This window comes from Schistocerca serialis, chromosome 6 (assembly GCF_023864345.2).
Source record: "Schistocerca serialis cubense isolate TAMUIC-IGC-003099 chromosome 6, iqSchSeri2.2, whole genome shotgun sequence".
Classification (NCBI taxonomy): domain Eukaryota; kingdom Metazoa; phylum Arthropoda; class Insecta; order Orthoptera; family Acrididae; genus Schistocerca; species Schistocerca serialis.
Genome location: NC_064643.1, coordinates 471,455,621 through 471,478,136, shown reverse-complemented (window position 1 = coordinate 471,478,136; position 22,516 = coordinate 471,455,621). Strand labels below are relative to the sequence as shown.

Sequence of the window (22,516 nt, the reverse complement as noted above, 5' to 3'; positions counted from 1 at the left end):
ATTAATTTCTTTACTGCTCACTTTCTGGCTTATTTGGTAAGAATTGTGTTTGTGTCATCGCTGAAGGATTGGGGTCTGGAGGTATGTGGTAAACTCAATGGTAAGGCAGTATCATACGTAAGCAAAACACTGGCGTAAGCATCGCTCCTGAGAAATGCTACGATAAACAGTACCGAATCGCATGCCAGTTTTGGCAACAGTGTAAACTTTTGCTCCTCACCCCAAAAATAATAATGAGACTGTTGAAATTATTTTAGAAATCTAACTCAGTAACTGGGATACAATACATGATCATCTCGAGGATACAAATGTGATTTTAGTCAAAATATAATAAATTAACTTGGTCCACCTGATTCTGGAACTGACGCTCCTATACACATGATAGAATTTAATTTTTTTGGTGAAATATATGCAAATCAGCTGTCTTCAACTTTCACACACATTTCTTTCTGAAATCCTAACCTAGTTACGATACCAGTAAGTTTGCGTCCTAATTTGGCTTCTTTTTTTATGTGCTTTGTGTTATTGTTTTGATAAATAATCTGATTCAGAGAAAGTTACCTGCAGTATGAATTAGTTTAGGGAAGCATGCAAGTGAAAGAGTGAGCGAATATAATCCCTGTAGACGTCCTGTTAAATGCGCCTCTCACGTTTCAGGAGACAACGGGTGGAAACTTATTTAACAAGCGGGTAATTCGTAACATCGGTTCATGTGTAATCAACGTTACTTAAGACTGAATATTAAAATGTTGAGCTCTATTATTTGTGTGCTGCTGTTCTCTGTAACATCGTTAATTCACGGTATTTTTACATGTTATGCAAATATTAAGGCCTAAACTCGAACGGCATCAACAGTTTTTGTAAAAAATAATAATCACAAGTTTTGGGAGCAAAGACTCTGTAAAAAAGCAGTCATGGATAATTTCAGTTATAGTGATCGGTAGAAAATACTGGAGCAACTCATCGTCTAGGAAAATGTCATGTATTACACAAAAGGAAGTAATTAGTATTACTCTACGTAAGGATATTGCAGTAACTGATGTAAATTCAAAAACAAGTAAATTATGCAGATGAATGTAGCCGCATAAAATTTAGAACGAAATGTGCAAAATGATGCTTCTGCGTATTTTTAAGGGTGTATTATTTTTTGAAAAACAAGTAATAGTTGTTCATTCGATTAAACTCGCGTTGATCTACTTAGTGAAAGCTCAGCTATCAATAAACAGATGAATATACATTAAATTATTATCCAAGAATAAAAAAATTTCGAAGGAAAAATCAATTCAAGGATACTTATGCATGACGCATAAACTACAACAAACGTTTTAAAATGTAGTGTGTAAATTAGTGTCTAGATGATCTAAAATGTTTGGATTAATTAGTAATATATCTGATACGATTAATGTAGCTTATTCTCTGTTCACAGCACCTTTACGGCTTGTTTTTCTCATAGGCACGAACGCAGTCACTGAGCCATATAATACTTCCTTCCTTCAAAGGCACGTGGATGGCTTCGTTGAGAAGTTGCCAGAGTAACCGATATGGTTGTCACTTCGTTTGTCTAAACATTCTCACCATGTATGTATGTATGTGTGTGTGTGTGTGTGTGTGTGTGTGTGTGTGTGTGTGTGTGTGTGCTCGCACGTCTGCCCGCTGCTTCACATGAATCACAATTACGACCAGCCACTCCATAATTAGACATTATCCTATTGTGGAGAACGAATTCTATGAGCATTTGTCGCTTTTGAATTTTATGACATTCTGTCCCACACGACCTCAGTATTATTTGTACATCATACTTCATTGCGGTTTTTGCCGCGTTTTTATTACATCGTTTTCTTGCCTATCTATCTGCACAAATTTTTCAATTGATTTTAACCTATCTTCCTGATGAGTTAGAGACTAGAAATATTAAACACAGATCAGACCAAACGACAATGCAAAATAAATTCAATTTTTTCTCTCATACAAAGGGGTGAGGGTGAAATGGGTTGGTAACGCCTGACATCACGGCTGCCCTGCAGGACTAATGTGTCATGCAGGTAGAATTGGGATAAGGTATGTAAGTGGATAAGCACATCAAGGCAAGACCCCAGACAGGCGGCGGGGGGTGGGGTGGGGGGCGGGAAAAGGAGATGGATATTGCTTTCTTGTCTGTCTGCTCAGTACCAATTTTGCAATTGATTTTAAACTAACCACGATGAGCTGTAGACTTGAAATTTTAAATGTAGCTCAGAACTGGATGTTTTGCAATTGATTTCAAACTAACCACAATGAGCTGTAGACTTGAAATTTTAAATGTAGCTCAGAACTGGATGTCAATGCAATGGCAACTAACTTTCTTTCCTGTTCTTTGGTGGAGGGTACTTCGTGTACCACTGCCATTTTCTCCTTTTCTTATTCCAGTGGTTCTACGGAAAAACAATTGGTGGTAAACATACATATGAGCTCGACTCTCTCTAATTTTTACCTCCATTTCTTTCTATGAGATATATGTACAGTGATATTGTTACAGTACTTTGCATACCACTGCCATTTTCTCCCCTTTTCTTATTTCAGTGGTTCACAGGAAGAACAATTGCTGCTGAGCCTCCACACGAGTTCGAACTCTCTAATTTTTACCTCCACATTCTTCCCATGAGGTATGTGTACAGTGGCTTGATATAGTGTTTCAGTCAGATGAAGAGAAGTTTACCACACGTCTCAGTTGTAATCTCATCAAAATCTTTGAATTCAACTGAAAAATTTACACTGCTATGACTAAAAAGCAGAATATAATTAAAACTAAACTAAAACTCCGTCCGAACAGACCTTGGAAGACCCAACGGTACTGACCAGTCGCCGTGTCATCCTCAGCCCACAGGCGTCACTGGATGCGGATCTGGAGGAGCATGTGGTCAGCGCACTGCTCTCCCGGCTATATGTCAGTTTATGAGACCGGAACCGCTACTTCTCAGTCAAGTAGCTCCTCAGTTTGCCTCACAGGGGCTGAGTGCACCCCGCTTGCCAACAGCGCTCGACAGACCGGATGGTCACCCATCCAAGTGCTAGCACAGCCCGACAGCGCTTAACTTCGATGATCTGACGGGAACCGGTGTTACCACTGCGGTATGGCCGTTGGCAGAATATAATTATTTAAATAAAATTTTTTAATGTACCATGTTATAAATAAGACCAAAAAATGTAAAATAATTGATCCCAGCCCCATGCAGATTCTTAGTCCCATACAGACAGCTCCGAAAATTTGTGATAGTGAATTTTTAATAGCCATGAAAATTCTTGTAACATTTAAAACGAAAAACGTTTGGAGCATGCAATACGTAATTGTTGCATGAAGAGTTGCTTACTTGCTTACTAACTGATGCATGAATAGTTCACCTCTGTAGTGTTATCTATTGCATGTGCCCCATGCTTTTCGTCTCAAATCTATTAAAAATTCACAAATTTACAGGACTCTCTGCATGGGGTTAGAAATTTATAGGGGGCTGAGATATGAATATTAAAAATTCATTTTTTTTCAAATAATTATTATTCGGGTCTAGCGATCTAATTGTAAAGCCAGATGCCGCTGTGTCACTGTGTACATGATTTGGAGGTGGTTCTTCACGATTTGGCCACTCAGCCTCAGGACAACATCAGACATTCAATCAACCCCATGCCAGACCGTGTTGCGGCACGTTTTGCGGCAAAAGGTGGTCCAACTCGTTTTTAATGTTCCACTGTATTTGTCTACTTGTACTCACTCTATTTGCGTACTTGTCTTGATCTTGGGATCACTTTAATCTCTATCTATAGGGTGAAAAGTATTTAAACCGACAAACTCTAGGAGGTTGTAGGGGACATCAAAACAAATAGTTTTTCCTAATGTCATTTTTTCCTATGAGGATTATTTAAACCGGTGGAGGTCGCTCTTCAGTTGTTAGAGGCCGTATTACGATCTTCAGTTGTAGGCGACTGCTGTCCACCAGTGTAGTAGAGCATTGTCTCAGTTTACTAATGGAGCGATACACCTGGAGTGAGTACACTGATATGGTTGGTGCGTACTACGTAGCGCACCACAACGGACAAGATGCATAGCAGTTTTGTCAACAACAATAAACTAATCGCCGTAACCCGCATCATACGACTTTTGCTGCTGTGTACCAACGTCTGCGTGAGACCGGGTCATTTAGCAGATTACCTGGACAGGGACGCCGTCGCACTGTAAGAACGCTGCAATTTGAGGAAGTTGTCTTGCAGCATGTGGAGCGGGATTCTTCAATCAGGACTCGTGCAGTTGCACGTAACATGGGGACGAATCAGACGAATGTAAGAACAGTCCTTTGAGAGCAATTGTTACGTCTATTTCACTTACAGCGTGTCTACAACCTGGAACCAGTTGATTATCCACCCAGGGACAATTTTTGCAGTGGTACCTGGAACAATGTGAAATGCATCCTACATTTCCATCCTCTGTGTTGTTTACCGATGAAGCAACATTCAGGCGTGATGGAGTCTTCAACATGCACAATTCGCATGTTTGGAGTGAAGATAACCCACATGTCACAGTTGCTAGAGCTCATCAAGTGCGGTTCTTCGTTAACGCAAATGCTGTCGCATCAGAAGAGGATCTGGTTGCCCAGATAGTAGCAGCAGCAGGAACAATTCAGGATACTCCTGGGGTTTTTGCCCGTGTAAGACAGAACATGATCCGACGGTGTAACCTTTGTTTACGTGTCAATGGAGGCATTTTTGAAAATCTATTGTAATTGAAATTGGGTTGTGTTAATGTGTTGTCTCTTGCTCATAAAAAATGGAAAAGTGGTTGTTGGTTTAATTAATTTGCCGCCAGATAAATCTTCCTCTACCGGTTGAAATACTCCTCATAGGAAAAAATGACATTAGGGAAAAATATTTGTTTTGATGTCCCCTATAACCTCCCAGAGTTTGTCGGTTTAAATACTTTTCACCCTGTATATCATTAAATCTAATAAATTTCATTTTTGCTCCCCTCTTGGTGCGCTATTTTCAATGTTCCAGAGTGTATGTAAGATGCGATCAAAAAGTTTTCGTTAGAAGGCCATACAATCCATTTTCGTTAAGCCAGTCAGGCAAAATCGCCGTGAGCACTGAGGCAATCATTCCGTCGACGCACTAGATTGAAGATACCCTGCTGTAAAATAGCGTGTCCTGCAGCGTGAAGAAGTCTCTAACTGCCTGCTGCACATCCTCGTTCAGCAGGAATCGTCGCTACTACACGGCCTTTTTTTTAAGGGACTGAAGCCTTGAAAATGGCATGGGGGGAGATCAGGACTACAGGCCGAATGCTCAAATGACTCCCACTCGAGTTGGCGCAACTTTGGAGTTGCGCCATTTGGGACTGGGGACCCGTTGTCACGCACCATTCCACAACGATGGTTTTCGACAGACGTGCTACTCCACACACATAATTCATTCTCTGATGGATGTGTACCGGCGTTTGTCCTACGGCAGCCAAGAAAAGAAAACAGCACGTTGGTCCTGCTTTGGACGAGTTTGATAATAACGTTGCCATGGTTCACGTTTCCGCATTTACTGCATGCCGTCGGAAAGACACGAATGCCATACTAGTCTCTTGTCTTCATATCGGTGCTTATATACCAGCAATGGAGTGACGGTATGTTTCGTAAACACTGCAGCAACGCTCTCGGACTGAAACTTTTTGGTAAATACTGAAAGCTAGCAGTTAAACTAAAAATATTTTTTTAAAATGTTGTGAGTCATAGTAAGAACGGTGGTTTTTAGGCTGCTAGGTTTCTAAATACGCCGTCGCTGTATGAACAAAATATTCTTGATAGAAAATACGTTTAACTATTCGTCAAGATTTTTTTGATTTTTAACAGATGGCGTAAGGCGCTAAATCATGTGCAAAGTGTTATCCAACACTGAATTGTATTTTAAAATAAATTTATCGCTAACAAGAAAGTTCTTCCACTGGTATTCCTCTGGAACAAAAGTCATCTTCGTCCTGTAGATATAAAACGTGTCAAATGTACAATTGAAAGCTGCTGGCGGGGAAACAGTAACTGGTACCACCGAATATATGTAGTGGCACAATGCGACCGTGATAAACGTCCACCAGCCCTGCACCAGCCCGTGCTACGGCGCACGTCAGCCGGTAATATGCCCCCGTCTTCCGTATACACATAACTCACCCGTAAAAGGTATGGCTTTTACGTAACGACCATGCGCGGGCTCTAGCAGTAAGACGTATGGGGAGAGATTGATATTAGAATATGATTCTTCCTATTATTGCCAGAGTGCAAGTTCCAGAGAATCAAGATGTTTCCCTTAGTACGCTAGTATGTTTTATTCCTGGAGAATGCTGTTGATTAAGCATGCCTGAATTATGGTTAAAAGTCGTGAAGCGCATTAATTTACTTTTTCTTAACAAATGTAAACGTGTCTCCAACATAATGTTTTGCATTTGTTTGTTGTAAGTTTTGCTGTTTTGCATTTGCTTTGTGACAATTCATCATTGTGTGCGTGAATCTCTGGTTATTCAAACAGTTATCTGGAGATTGGGGATTAGAGATGAGCAACAATTCGGTTTTTCTCTCAGGGCAAGAAGTGACGAAAGCATTCACAAAACTGTGTGGATGTCTGAACAGCCTCATAAAGCATAGCGAATATTAAAAAAATAATAATGCCACAAATTTTACCTTCTTAAAATGTTATTTATGAACGGGCACCAAACAAAGAGATTTGGGAATGGTACCATTGTTTTACGGCAAAGATATTAGATATAACCTCTGACTGGCTACAGAACAAAAGATGTGTTACTAGACATCACTTCAAAACTTCCTCCGAAATTGTGGCCATACACAAGTCGGCGTGTGATGAAGGACCCATCCATACTAAAACTGGTACCAAATCACTATACAGGTTGGTCCACTGATCGTGATCGGGCAAAATATCTCACGAAATAAGCGTCAAACGAAAAAACTACAAAGAACGAAACTTGTCTAGCTTGAAGGGGGAAACCATATGGCGCTATGGTTGTCCCGCTAGATGGCGCTACCATAGGTGAAACGGATTTCAACTGCGTTTTTTTAAAATAGGAATATCCATTTTTGTTACATATTCGTGTAGTACGTAAAAAAATATGAATGTTTTAGTTGTACCACTTTTTTCGCTTTGTGATAGATGGCGCTGTAATAGTCACAAACATATGGGTCACAATTTTAGACGAACAGTTGGTAACAGGTAGGTTTTTTTAAATTAAAATACAGAACGTAGGTACGTTTGAACATTTTATTTCGATTATTCCAATGTGATACATGTACCTTTGTGAACTTATCATTTCTGAGAATGCATGCTGTTACAGCGTGATTACCTGTAAATACCACATTAATGCCATAAATGCTCAAAATGATGTCCGTCAACCTCAATGCATTTGGCCATACGTGTAACGACATTCTCCTCAACAGCGAGTAGTTCGCCTTCCGTAATGTTCGCACATGCATTGACAATGCGCTGACGCATGTTGTCAGGAGTTGTCGGTGGATCGCGATGGCAAATATCCTTCAACTTTCCCCACAGAAAGAAATCCGGGGACGTCAGATCCGGTGAATGTGCGGGCCATGGTATGGTGCTTCGACGACCAATCCACCTGTCATGAAATATGCTATTCAATACCGCTTCAACCGCCCGCGAGCTATGTGCCGGACATCCATCATGTTGGAAGTACATCGCCATTCTGACATGCAGTGAAACATCTTGTAGTAGCATCGGTAGAACATTACGTAGGAAATCAGCATACATTGAACCATTTAGATTGCCATCGATAAAATGGCGGCCAATTATCGTTCCTTCCATAATGCCGCACCATGCATTAACCCTCCTAGGTCACTGATGTTCCACTTGTCGCAGCCATCGTGGATTTTCCGTTGCCCAATAGTGCATATTACGCCGCTTTGCGGTGCCCAGAGGCAGAACTGTACACGACGTTCAAAGTGGTTGCCATGCAATTCCTGATGCTTAGAAATATGGAACGGGTGCAATCGATGTTGATGTAGCATTCTCAACACCGACGTTTTTGAGAGTCCCGATTCTCGCGTAATTTGTCTGCTACTGATGTGCGGATTAGCCGCGACAGCAGCTAAAACACCTACTTGGGCATCATCATTTGCTGCAGGTCGTGGCTGACGTTTCATATGTGGCTGAACACTTCCTGTTTCCTTAAATAACGTAACTATCCGGCGAACGATCCGGACACTTGGATGATGTCGTCCAGGATACCGAGCAGCATACATAGCACACGCCCGTTGGGCATTATGATCACAATAGCCATACATCAACACGATATCGACCTTTTCCGCAATTGGTAAACGGTCCATTTTAACACGGGTAATGCATCACGAAGCAAATACCGTCCGAACTGGCGGAATGTTACGTGATACCACGTACTTATAAGTTTGTGACGATTACAGCGCCATCTATCAGAAAGCGAAAAATTGGTCCAACATAAAACATCCATATTTCTTTACGTACTACAGGAATATGTAGTAAAAAATGGGGGTTCCTATTTTAAAAAATACGCAATTGATATCCGTTTGACTTATGGCAGCGCCATCTAGCGGGCCTACCGTAGCGTCATCTGGTTTCCCCCTACAAACAAGACAAGTTTCATTCTTCGTAGTTTTATCGTTTGACTCTTATTTGGTGAGATATTTGGCCCGGTCACTATCAATGGACCACGCTGCACACACTGTAAGACTACGAAGAAATTATACGAATCAGACGGAAATCGGTAGAAGCACATGTACAAATAAATGAGTGCCATTTAAGAAAAATTGGATGATTTATACAAGAGTAAGAGATTCACAAATTGAGAAATTCAATAACGCGTTGGTTCACCTCTGGCCCTTATGCAAGTAGTTATTCGGTGTTGCACTAACTAATAGTATTGTTGGATGTGCTCGTGCCAAATTCTGTCCAATTGACGCGATACAGCGTCTAAATTCCGAGCTGCTTGGAGGGCCCTGCCTATAATGCTCCAAACATTCTTAATTGAGGAGAGATCTGGCAACCTAGCTGTGAAAGGTAGGATTTGGCAAGCACGAAGACAAGCAGTAGTAACTATCGCCGTGTTCGGGCGGGCATTATCTTGCTGAAATGTAAGCCCTGGATGGCTTGCCATGAACGGCAACAAAACGTGATGAAGACTACAGCCATGTACGCTGTGAGGTAAAGGGTGCTGTGCACGACAACGAAGGGGGTCCTGATATGAAAAGATATGCCCCCTCAGACCATCACTCCTGACTGTCGAACTGTATGGCGGGCGAGAGTCAGGTCGGTATCCTACCGTCGTAAGGGATATCTCCAGACACGTCTTTGCCTTGAATCTCATTGACTGGGGTAAAAGTGTCTTCAGCGACGGTCGCGTTTGCAACTCAGCCCCGCTGACAACCTATGACGTCTGTAACGATGCCCCGGGCAGCAGTGGGATACCATCTTCACTGTCTCCCTCTATACAGCGCGGCAACCGGGACTGATGCTCGGGGTGCCATTTTATTTCAGAGCAGGACCTCTTTGGTTGTCATCTGCGGCACCCTTACAGCACAGCGGTACGCCGATGACATTCTACGCCCTGTTTTGTTGCCCCACACGCCAAGCCAGCCTTGTCTTACAGTCTAGCAAGATAACGCCTGGCCTCACATGGCGAGAGTTTCTACTGCCTGTGTTGTTCGTGCTTGCCAAACCCCACTTTGGCCAGCAAGGTCACAGAATATCTGTCTAGTTGAAAACATTTGTTGCAGGTAGGTCCCTCGAACTAGGTCGGGATTTTGAGGATCTAACTTGCCAATTGGACAGAATTTGGCACAATATCCTTTAGGACATCCGAAACCTCTCTCCATGAATGTCAAGCCGAATGACTGTTTACATAAGGGCAAAGATGCACTAGCGCGTTACCGAATTCCTCAACTCGTGAATCCCTCGAATAAATCATCCAGTTTTTCTGAATTTGTAATAATTCGTTTGTTCGTAAATGTACATGATATTTACCGATTTCCATCCAATTCGAGAAATTTCTTTGTGCTGTGCCCGTTTCTTGTCTTAGAGCGTACGCGATACATTATGAAACACGAAGTGAAAGTTCTTTTGGTAATGAAAGTAAGTGTTCGGGATATAAACTGTAGAGAGCGGCAAAGCCTTGGATACAGTAAGTGAGTTGGAATGACTGTAGTTGCAGTTGTTATGCAGAGATTAAGACACTTGTAAAAGATAGTGTTTAGCTGCATCAAACCTATAACACTGTCACATTCTACTTTCTCACTTTAAAACCGAACACGGGGAATACGCAACGTGCGTCTTAACTATATAGATTTATTAGCTTTCTCAGAGCAAGCACACCGACTGGGAAAGCTGAAATCCCCTCAAAAACTAACACAACTGTATCCATTATTTGCTTTGGCCGAATAAAGATAGCCATGACAGAGGTCACGCTATACATCTAGTAATAGTTACCTCTTTAGGCGAGAGGATAGAGATGTAGTCCTCGTAGATGAACCTGGCCTTCTCCTCAACCACATCGGGGTTCGACTCCTTTTTCAGATCTTCGCAAGCAAGCCAGAAAAGGATGTTTTCTTCGCTGTATTCACAGCGCAGAAAGTCGCGGAACACCTTTCTGCCGGCTGTAAATCGGATAAAAGTTTCTTAATTACTCCAATTGTAGTACCACACAAACATACATACATACATCATATATATATATATATATATATATACATATATATATATATATATATATATATATATATATATATATATGTATGCACTTTACATATATGCAGGATTATTCACATTTCCGGGTCTTCAGAAGACGACAGAATAAATACCAGAAAACAGAAAAACTACACGCATCAGTAAGTAGAGTGTCTCTCCAAGTTCAGATTCATAATGCGCGCCATGGCGTAGTTGCGTAGCTTACCAGCAGAGGTGTGTCGGAACATTCTCACAAATCTCCCTACCGAGCAAGGTGGCGCTGTGGGTAGCACACTGGCTCGCATTCGGGAGGATGACGGTTCAAACCCGCGTCCGGCCATTGTTATCTAGGTTTTTCGCGATTTCACTAAACTGCTTCAGGCAAATTCCGGGATGGTTTCATTGGAAGGTCACAGCCGATTTCCTTCCCTACCCTTCCCTTATCCGGTGGGACCAATGCCCTCGCTGTCTGGTCCCCTCCCCCAAATTAGCCAACCAGTCAACTACTCCGTATTGTCGCATCGAATTAGTTCGCTCCTGCAGATAGGCAACACAGTGAACAAATTTCCAAAGCAGGTTGCGGTCGTATCTTTACTTTACTTTAATGACTGTGATGCACATAATGACTTTTGCTGCGCCAGGAAGGGTACGCATGAGCACCTGTAATGTGAGTGCAAATCCTGGAGAGATGCTCTATGTGGTATTTTCTAGTATTCACGCAGTCGTCTTTTGAAACCCTGTGTATTTGACATTCATTGCTGGATGAAGCTGTCCTCTAGACTATTCCATTAGTAACTGTCGTTAGTGCTGGGCAAGGATTTTTTCTGAGTTTTCTATTGCCGTCTACCTGTGTAAAGCTGGGAAGAAAAAGACTGATAAAATGAATATTCAGAAATATGCGGGATGACCCAAAAGTCCATTAACATTTGAAAATTTAGTACACCCTGAAACAATGTAGGCAGAGAGGTAAAAACTTACACACATGTTTGAAACGACATGAAGTTTTATTGAAACCAAAAAAGTAAAAAAAAATGAACACCATTGGGGCATCATATGAAACAAAAGCAGTAATTTGCATAAAAACTGATTTTTAACAAAGACTATATTCTTTATAACAAACGCTCAACATGTCGGCCTTCATTCATCAACAATACCTGTAGTCGAGGGACAATATTGTAAACAGCACTGCACAGCATATCAGTAGGTAAGGTGAGAAATTGGCGACGGATGTTGTCTTTCATCATTTATAATGAGGTCTGACTGTCGGGGTAGACGTCCGACTTCAGATAACCCCACAACCACTAATCACACATATTGTGGTCTGGGAACCTAGTAGGCCAAACATGTCGTAAGTAGTTGCTTATTAGCTGATCCTCACTAAACTGTGTGCGCAAGAGATCTTTCACCGTGCAGCGGATTCTCCATTCTGATAGTAAAACTTCACTGATATTGCCTTTTCTGGTGAAGTCAACATGCCATGACTGCCGGCTCATCTAACTAACTCTCTCACTACATCTGATTTTATACAAAGTCTGTTCAAAAAAACTCCAGAACATTCGTGATTTCGCGACAAATTGTGTGTTGGAGAGAAATGCGGTTAGTTCTTTGCACACGCCTGTGTTTAATGGGCCGGCCGAAGTGGCCGTGCGGTTAAAGGCGCTGCAGTCTGGAACCGCAAGACCGCTACGGTCGCAGGTTCGAATCCTGTCTCGGGCATGGATGTTTGTAATGTCCTTAGGTTAGTTAGGTTTAACTAGTTCTAAGTTCTAGGGGACTAATGACCTCAGCAGTTGAGTCCCATAGTGCTCAGAGCCATTTTGTGTTTAATGTGTAACTGCCGGAAGTTTCATTGTTGTATGTCTCTTTGTTATTGTTCAGCGCTGTATTGAGTGGAACGTTGTGTCGCATAATTTGCGGTTTTCGAGATGGCAGAGTTATATGAGCAACGAGTCTGAATTAAATTTTGTGTGAAACTCAAGAGAAGCTTTGCAGAGACACACCAAAAGATTCAGGAAGCCTACGGCGATGAGTGGGCAAGCCGTTCTTGGTGTTATGAATGGTTCAAACGTTTTGAAAATGATCGGAGGAAAGTCAAAGATGACACTCGTTCAGGACGTCCTTCGACGAAATTGTGTGTGCCAATTGAAGACCCATCGTCCGAGAGTTTGCGGAAGAATGTAACATTTCAGTTGGATCATGTAATGAAATTCTGACACAGCATTTTGGAATGAATCTTGTTGCCGCCAAGTTCGTCCCACGGCTCATGAGTCAAGATCAGAAAGACCTTTGCCTCACAATCTGTGAAGAACTTTTGGATCTCGCAAATGAAAATTAGATGTTCCTTAAGAGAACCATAACTGATGAGATATTGGTCTACGATTATGATGTTGAGACCAAGGTTCGGTCTTCACAGCGGCTCAGGAACTGTTCTCGAAGACAAACAAAATCTCGTCTGGTCAGGTCACATGTCAAAGACACGCTGATAGTTTTCTTTGACTGCGAAGGATTAGTATATCATGAATTTGTGCCACAGGTACAAACTGTAAATCGATAGTACTATTGGGACGGTTTGTGACTCCTGAGTGAAAATATAATAAGAAAACAATCTGAAATGTGGCGAGAAGATGCATAGATAACGCGGCAACACATTCATCGCTGTTGGTGCGTGACTGTTGTACAAAAAACGAATTCACTGTGCTGCCTCATGCTCCATACTCTCCAGACCCGTTCCCTGAGGACTTTTTTTGTTTCCAGAATTGAAAACCCCGCTGAAAGTACGAAGATTTGCAACGATGGACGAGCAAATTGCACACGGCCGCGATCCAGTAACAGGCATACCACGACTGCTTCCGGAAGTGTAAATGGCATTGGGAGAGGTGTGTCAAGTGTGGAAGAGGGTATTTCAAAGGAGACCAGGCACTGTAAGTAAAAGATAAGCGTAGAAAAATTTTGAGGGTAAAGTTACAGAATTTTTCGAACAGACCTCGTATACGATTTTCATGCGGAGTGAATGACTTGTTGCAAAGACAGCCACCTGTTGGCTAGTTGTTTCATTTGTTTCTAGTCTCAATAAAATTCCGTATCATTTCAGACTTATGTGTCAATTTTCATATCTATACCCGCAGATTATGAGTGGTTTTCTTTCTTTATTTTAAAAAAAAGAACAGGGAAATAAACTTTTGACACAGGTGAAAAGAGATCTACTATTTCAAGAGGAAGACATCCAAACAGCAAATAATGCTGCACCAACTCCTTCCAAGTTCTACAAGTCCCTCCAGATTCTTGAACGCCATTAACTCCTCCTCGCTTTCAGCGTCCGATTACCTTCCCCTACGAGGATCTTTTACCAACGCATCACATTCCCGCCTCTCCTCACTTACATTTAACACCTCCGAGTACTCTAGACCATCTTCAAACACGACTCCAATAATCCTATTGTTTCCCCTGTAATTTCGAATCCTCATACACTGCCACACCTTTACCAACACATTCCACCAACTCTCCCCTTACATATCCTCCACAAGCTCTCCCAGAGAAACTTCAGTCATCTCCCCCTTCCAGATCATGAACTGAGCCCCGACATTAACCTACTCTAACCAGTCCACCTTATCAGGGTTTTCTCTCTCACCCCTCCCCACATGTCCTTACTCGCATTTAACTTCTGCCTTTCTTTGCACCCCCGACATCTTTTCACACCAACCATTAGTGTCACCAGTTCCCCCATCTGTCCCAACAGCCACTCCTACCGAACTACTCAATGCACCAGCCCTCCATCCTTACAGCGCAACATTCCTACCCCCTCCACCAGCCAATCTTTACCCTTCAACAACTGACTCCCTATCCCAAGGGAAGTCCTTCCAATTTCTAGTGTCAGAAAGGTGCATCTTTTACATATAAGTGTTTTGGCAACATGTTTGAAATGGTTTAAATGTGTGCTTATTACATTTAATTTTACCTTTTATTGTTACTGTTTTTAACTACCAGTGGCCGGCCAGGGTGGCCGAGCGGTTCTAAGCGCTACAGCCTGGAACCGCGCGACCGCTACGGTCGTAGGTTCGAAGTCTGCCTCGGGCATGGATATGTGTGATGTCCTTAGGTTAGTTAGGTTTAAGTAGTTCTAAGAACTAGGGGACTGATGACGTCAGCAGTTAAGTCCCATAGTGCTCAGAGCCATTTGAACCATTTTTAACTACCAGTGCAAAAAGTCGTCCATCGTATATCTCAAAACTTCTACTTTATGTTTCACCTTTTAAAAGTTTTAAATTTAGTGTATGCATCTCTGCCATCTGTTTCTTGTTTTTTCGTCTGGTTTACTTTGTTATCGTCTGTTGGCTGAAGGCCGGGTTGCTTGTACCACTGACATCCCTCCCCCCCCCCCCTTCCCCCCGCCCATTTGGGGTGTGGAGGGGATGAAATGACTATAAAGGGGAAAAAAGGTATTGCACCTACGCAGAGTACAACAGACGAAAAAACTAAATGGGAAATAAACAACTGATAACTAAAAGGGAAATGATAACAGAAACATGAAGTAATATGCCCAATTAAATAGAGTGTCTTAGAGAAGATGCAATAAAAATATTTCAAGAGAAGCAACTGTGGAAAGATAAGAGTAAGAAAAAGACAAAATATAAACTAATTACGAGTGGATAACACATTTCATCAATTAAAATGACAGATGGCACAGTGTATACCAACAGAAGTAAAAGTTGTACAAGAATTCAAAGAATTATTTAAATTTTCGTATAGCTCAAGACTAGCAGTTCCGTGGTCTAAGTGCACTGTATTTGACCAATAATTGAAACTTTGTGGATCCTGACACCGTTCCCCTCCGCTGCTAAAGCTTTGAATTAACATCAATAGCAAAGACGTCCGAAGCCTTCCGTTATAAGAAGGTCGTCTCGTTCTGCCAACGGCCTTTAAAAAAAGAAAAAAAGGACGGGTTTGGAGCACGTTCTTGCCCTTGAGGGTGGGAAAATGCCATTAAAATGTGAAAGAATCAACAATGATCAAACGAATTAGATCTCAGAACACAATCGAAACCACTGCAACACGGACGCGTGATGTGTATCTACAGGTAATGTAGCCCGTAATTAAAAACGTGTCTTGATCTCTTCACTGGTGAAAGACAGAATTAACCTCCATCTGTGTCTCTGGGAAGGAATTAAAAAGGGGAGGTGACTATGAGAAAAATATTGAATAACAAAAGAAAGGGTACATTCTGCTATTCAGTCTGTGGAGCGTATGTAATTTACAAGTTGAAATGAGGTAGTCAAAATTTGAAAAGGAAATGCAAAGAATGAGTCTAGATATAATGAGGTTCAGTAAAATGAAATGGAAAGAAGATACAGATTTATAAACAGACGAATATTGGGTAATATCAGCAACAGAAGATGGTGGAATGGGAGTAGGATTCGTCATAAAAAGAAAGGTCTGACTGAGAGTGAGTTACTGTGATAAGTTCAGTGACAGGATTATTTTCATCAGAGTCGACAGAAAACCGACCCGAACAGTGACAGTTCAGGTATACATGAGGACTTTACAAGGTGACGATGAATAAATAGAGAAAGTGTGCGTGTGTGTATATTGATCGAGTAATTCACTGTGTAAAGGGAGCTGAAAATGTAGTAATTATGAGTGATTGGAACGCTGTAATATGGGAAGGAAAAGAAAACAGAGTTGTGGAAGAATGTGGGCTCGGTAATGGGAAGAGAGGAGGAAGACCAATGGAGTTCAGCAATAAATTTCATCTGCTAACGGCGAATAGACTATTCAAGAATGACAACTGAAGGAATTATACTTGGTAAAAGCCTAGAGACACTGACAGATTAGAACTGGAATGTATCGTGGTCTGGCAGAGATTTCGAAATCACGCGTAGGATTGTAAGAAATAGCCGGGAGCATATGTGGACACAGATCGCAGTTTATAAATCATGAAGATTAGGTTGAAGTTTAAGAGAATCATCTCGAAGACTGTGAATTTCTCTAAGACTGAAGATACAGCGATACTGAATACCACAGCAGACAGAACAATTGAAGAGGAATGGACACCTCTAAAAAAAAGGTTATCACAGAATTTGGACATACAGATATAGTAGTTACAAGGTAGAACACTGCGAGGAAGCCTAGGACGGCAGAAGAATACTTCATTTGATTGACGAAAGAAGGAAGTACAGAAATGTTCTCCGAAAGACAGGAATACAACAACATAAGCAACTTAGGAATGAAACATATAGAAACTGAAGGGAAGCAAGGCGGAATAGCTGCAGCAAAACTGCGGAGAAATCAGGGGGTCGTCGGAAAGGATAATTCAGTTTACAAGAAACTTAAAACAGCCTACTATGAAATTAAAAGGAAATGCGTCAAAATTAAAAGTGCGGAAGGAATTTCGTTGTTAAATGCATAGGAGAAGGTGAAAGTAGTACAGCGAAGGCCTCTACGTGGTTGAGGAAAGTACAGTGAAGGTCTCTACGAGGATGAGAAACTGTCACATGGGCTATTAGAGAAAGATATGGGAATCGGCATAGATGACATATGAGATTTAGTATCAAAGTCAAATAGAGCTTTGGAAGTCCTACCCATGAATTAACGCAGAAGACATAGGTAACACTCCCTCGTAGTTTCTAAAATCCTACAAAGAAGTGACAACGAAACCACTATTCAAGTCGGTCTGTAGAATGTACCAGTCTGAAACTATATCATCATAAATTTACAAAAATATAATCCTCTCAATATCGAAAATGGCAAGGCTAGACAAGCGCGAAAATGGAATGGGGTAAGGAATGAAAGTGGAAGCCGCCTGGTAGAATTTTGCACAGGGCATAACTTAATCATAGCTAACACTTGATTCAAGAATCATGAAAGAAGGTTGTATACATGGAAGTGGTCTGGAGATACTCGAACGTTTCAGATAGAGTATATAATGGTAAGACAGTATGATGCTGCTTGAAGAGATTTTGGAACCTGGTTTTAAATTGCAGGGGCAGGCGTGGACTCTGACCACAGTCTATTGGTTATGAACTGTAGATTAAGACTGTAGAAACTGCAAAAAGTCGGGAATTTAAGGAGATGGGACCTGGATAAACTGAAAGAACCAGAGGTTGTGGAAAGTTTCAGGGAGAGCATTAGGGAACAACTGACAAGAACGGGGGGAATATATACGATAGATGAAGAATGTGTAGCTTTGAGAGAGGAAATAGTGAGGGCAGCAGAGGATCATGTAGGTAAAAAGACGGGGACTAGCAGAAATCCTTGGGTAACAGAAGAAATATTGAATTTAATTGATGAAAGGAGAAAATGACTGCAGTAAATGAAGCAGGTAAAAAGGAATACAAACGTTTCAAAAACGAGATCGACAGGAAGTGTAAAATGGCTAAGCAGGGATTGAGACAGGATAAATGTAAGGATGCAGAGTCATATATCACTAGGGGTAAGACAGATACTGCATACAGGAAAATTACAGAGACCTTTGGAGAAATGAGAACCACTTGTATGAATATCAAGAGCTCAGATGGAAACCTTGTTCTAAACAAAAAAGGAAAAGCAGAAAGGTGGAAGGACTATATAGGGGGTCTCTACAAGGACGAGGTACTTGAGGACAATATTTTGGAAATGGAAGAGGGCGTAGATGAAGATGAAATGGGAGACATGATACTGTGATACTGTGTGAAGAGTTTGACAGAGCACTGAAAGACCTAAGTCGAAACGAGGCCCCGGGAGTAGACAACATTCCATTAGAACTACTGATAGCCTTGGGAGTCCCAGCCCTGACAAAACTCTACCATCTGGTGAACAAGATGTATCAGACAGGCAAAATATCTTCAGCCTCAAGAAGAATATAATAATTCCAGTCCAAAAGAAAGCAGGTGTTGACAGATGTGAAAATTACTCCGTTGCATGTAATATCGTCTCTGTTTGTTAATTGGCCATTTTACGTTTTTCTTTGATGTCATAGAGAAGGAAGATAACATCTGTTATTATTTACGTAATGAGTCTCTTAGTCCGTAAATTAAATTCGACATTAAGGTATTCATTTTACTTCAAGTACAGGAGAAAAAAGAAGAAATGCGTATACTTACCGGCACTTTTCATGAGTCTGTCGAACGACTTTCCCCAACTCCGAATTTCTTCCAGCGAAGGCCTGCAACAGAATTCGGAAAAAAAGAGTTAAATTATGATACGGATGGTTGCTTTTAAATACTTTACAGCTATATTTGCCTTGCCTCAGTTAGATTATGAGATATGGCAAATTTTCTACTCGATGTACGCCTTTATCGTAAAAGGGGAAGTTGCTGCTGGTACTGTGCAGTTGGCAAATCACAGAACCCCGGTCTTGCTCTTCGTAAGAGGTCTAGCGTCCTGAACGCAACACGTTATTTTCCGGTTTAATGTAGTGAAAGATATTTGTACACCTTTGAGTCGAAAACTGTTAAAGACAAAGCAGAAAGTATATCAGAATCGGCCAGGGAACCTGCCACCTTCATGTAGTCTGTCTCTTGTCTCTTGGAGTGCGGGCGTTATGTTCATCTAGGAGAAACGTACACTTACGACGTCGGAGATAGTATGTTGTACAAGTCTGTAAGAAATGCTTTATGAAATATCGAAATTTGTAATGACCGATATTCGGTTTTTAAGTACTGACTATCACACATGCAGATTACTAAATCACTGAGTAACGGGTTGGGAATGCCACAAAAAATGTTATTAGGCCGACCTTATCAGGGAGAGTTCATTAGAAAACGAATCTCGCGAATCGTAGCAGTGAAACTGTTGTCAAACTATGTGTCGTTGACACCTCTCAGGCGGTACTATATCTATTATTCGAGCTTTTGACAAAAGGGGGTTATCACCAAGGTAGAAGAAATTATAGGAGCACCAGTCAGGGACAAAGGTGAGATTAGGGAAAGAGGGGTAAACCTATGGCAGGAAATATGGGAATCGGATGAAAATGGTAGAAGAACCTTTCAGTTCCTACCAGATGTAAGGGAAAGATTGAAAATGAAGTACTTTAAGCCAACTCGGGGATTGTTCCACTTTCTCACCGGTCATGGCCCCTATCCGACATATCTTTGGCGGTTTGGGAAAAAGGCTACGCCTGCGTGTGACTGTGGCGCACTGGAGGGTACTCCTGACCATGTGGTTTATGAGTGCCCCCTTTTCGATGATGTAGCCGGGACATTGAGACAACAGTTACCTAGCACAAACACCTATGACCTTTTAAGACAGGAGGAGACATTTCACAGACTAAATACATTGGTAAACGAGGTATCACAGAAAGTTCTGACAACTTTTTTGAGAGACCTTCATTAAGTAAATAGACAACACTGAATGCGACCACCGCCCCAATCCCATACCGCCGGTTCGTGGACAGGTCGACTTATAGTTGGAATCCGCCACGACCAGGACCAGGGGGACTGGGGCAAATCCTGATCAAGACAACGCACCGATTATGACATAGATTAGAAAGTAGACGTAGTTAATTAGAATAGGATAGTAAGTTAGGAACCTGCAGCGATAATTTAACCCTTGCCTGACCTGTGCCAGGGGCTCGCTCATAGGGATTAGCTCTATGAGCAGGGCATCAAGTAGGTTTATATCATTAACTGGCACAATGTAACGCTGCAGGCAGTTAGTATTAACTAGTAGTAGTAACTAGAAATTATGCTAGATAGTAAACTAAGAAGTAGTCTGCCTAGTTGAAATTGTAGAACTGTCTGTAGTTAAGTTAAGAAAAATGTATAGCTGCTATTGTAAATTTAGGAATGTAGGACCCACTAATCATTAAGGTAGTGGGTCATTATTGTATAACTATTATGAAAGGAAATAAAGATTTAAAAAAAAAAAAAAAAAGTTTTCTGAAGAAATTTGGTCATGTCGGACAAAACACGTTACTCAAAGACCTTTTGAAACATAATGTTTGTCCACAAATACTCGTCTGAATAGCCGAGTGCGTTAAATAGCCGACTTCCAAGATACGAGGAGGTGAACCCACCTCGGATCAAATCCACCTCGTGGTTTAATGACGACGGCTGGTGAGTCTGCCAGCTATATATGGTTTTTACGCGGTATGTCACATCTCACTACGCTGGTGACCAAAATTCAAAACGAACAGAAATTTTGCGGATTTGCGTTTATTTTGCCAGCAAACAGTATAAACGGATGATAGTGAAGTAAAAACAATGTAAAGAATACAGAACGTAAACAAACAAATTTTCTTCGTTTTTTCCAACTTAACTGATATAGACATACTTTCCGATAAACGGTTAATGTGGTCAATATGGGGTGTGACCAGCTCTGGCCGCAGTGCAGGCATGAGAACGATGAGGCATGCTGTAAATGACGTCGTCAATCTCATGTTGAGGCAGTAACGCCCATTCCTTCTGCAGAGTTGCTTGCAAGTGTTCGCGAGTGGTTGGTGCATTCTCACGTGATGCAACCCGTGTCTCTAGTGCATAACAGACTTGCTCAGCTGGATTCGAATCGGAAGAGCAAGCAGGCCACGCCATGCGTGCAAATTCTTCCTTTTCCAAGAAAATATCAGCTACCCGTTCTCTATGAGGTCGAGCACTATCGTCCATCAGTACGAAGACTGAGTCCACAGCACCTCGCAGTAACTGCCTATAAGGACCCAAAATTTCGTCACGGTATCTGACAGCAATTAAACCTTGCCAATTTAACCGTATAAGTTCATGAAGAGCTCTTCGAGTGGTCCACATAAACCCTCCTCGACATCGGTCTCTTGCCACACTGTTTTGATCCCAAAGTACTGTTTCACGTGCTCTCCAGTTGCGAATCCGTCGAGAATCACTCTTCAAACCAAATCGAGAGTCATCTGTAAAAAGAATATTGGCCCACCGTTCGACCGTCCAGGTGGCATGTTGACGGTTTCACTCTAGACGTTCCCTTCTGTGAAGACGTGTCAGAGGTACGCATGTAGCACGTCTCCAACAGTAAAGGCCACTCTGCAGAAGCCTTCTGTACACAGTTTGCCTTGATGCAACACGTCCAGTGGATGCTACGAGGTCAGATGCCATTTTCCGTGCAGTAGTAGGGCGGTACCATTGTCCCCTTACAACCAAATAACCGTCCTCTCTTTCTAATATCGCCTGTCCTGCTCTGATCTTCGGGATACAGTTCCAGTCTCTATGAACTGTCGCCACATCCGAGAAACAACATAATGTTTCACGTTAAGCCATCGAGCCATATCATTTTGCGACTTTCCTGCTTCCATTCTTCGTATGTTCCTCCACCTCATAGTCTGGTAGGTGTCCTGTCATAGTATCGTTTATGACTGTGTACTCAGCGATTTTGGATGTGAGACTTCCTGGAAAACTCTACCCCGTTTAATGGGTGCCCTGAAGTCATCTCTGGCGTGATTGTTCGTTGACCGGAATGCCATCTTCCATGCAGAACACGATTTTACGGACGTCTGCTGACAGTTTGCGCGATTAAATCGTGAATTAGACACAGGACAGGGAAATAGTGGTTTGTTGCTTTAATTTTGAACACCAGTGAACGTAAGTACCGCGGTGGTACCCACGTTCTGCCTCAGATGCACGCTACCCAAACACTTAGTAAAACCTTCTCACACTTTAACATAGATTTGTTCTAGATGCAGACAGAAGGGGTACACAGTCACCGACGGAGTGGTGGCGTCAGGAAGCAGGTCTGGCCACCAACTACCACCAACTTTGCCTCAACCAAACAACCACTCTTGTCATAATGGACAGTCCTGTCTGTCCCTTTTGTGCAGGTTAAGTTTGCTGAAAATTGTCCCTGCTTTTGCTTAAAGTGT

General features: G+C 41.8%; 1 protein-coding gene and 1 pseudogene across 1 annotated transcript in view; both read right to left on the bottom strand.

The window, feature by feature from the left end:
* The window catches only part of LOC126484384 (regulator of G-protein signaling 17), an 882,604-nt gene that overhangs the window by 8,435 nt on the left and 851,653 nt on the right, over nucleotides 1-22,516 (bottom strand). Inside the window, exons 5-6 of the mRNA XM_050107876.1 lie at nucleotides 18,801-18,862; nucleotides 10,489-10,655 (exon numbers count right to left, since the gene is read on the bottom strand). Coding sequence (XP_049963833.1) covers nucleotides 10,489-10,655; nucleotides 18,801-18,862 — 229 coding nt within the window. The remainder of the gene's footprint in view (nucleotides 1-10,488; nucleotides 10,656-18,800; nucleotides 18,863-22,516) is intronic.
* Nucleotides 3,005-3,122, bottom strand: LOC126485298 (5S ribosomal RNA; annotated as a pseudogene).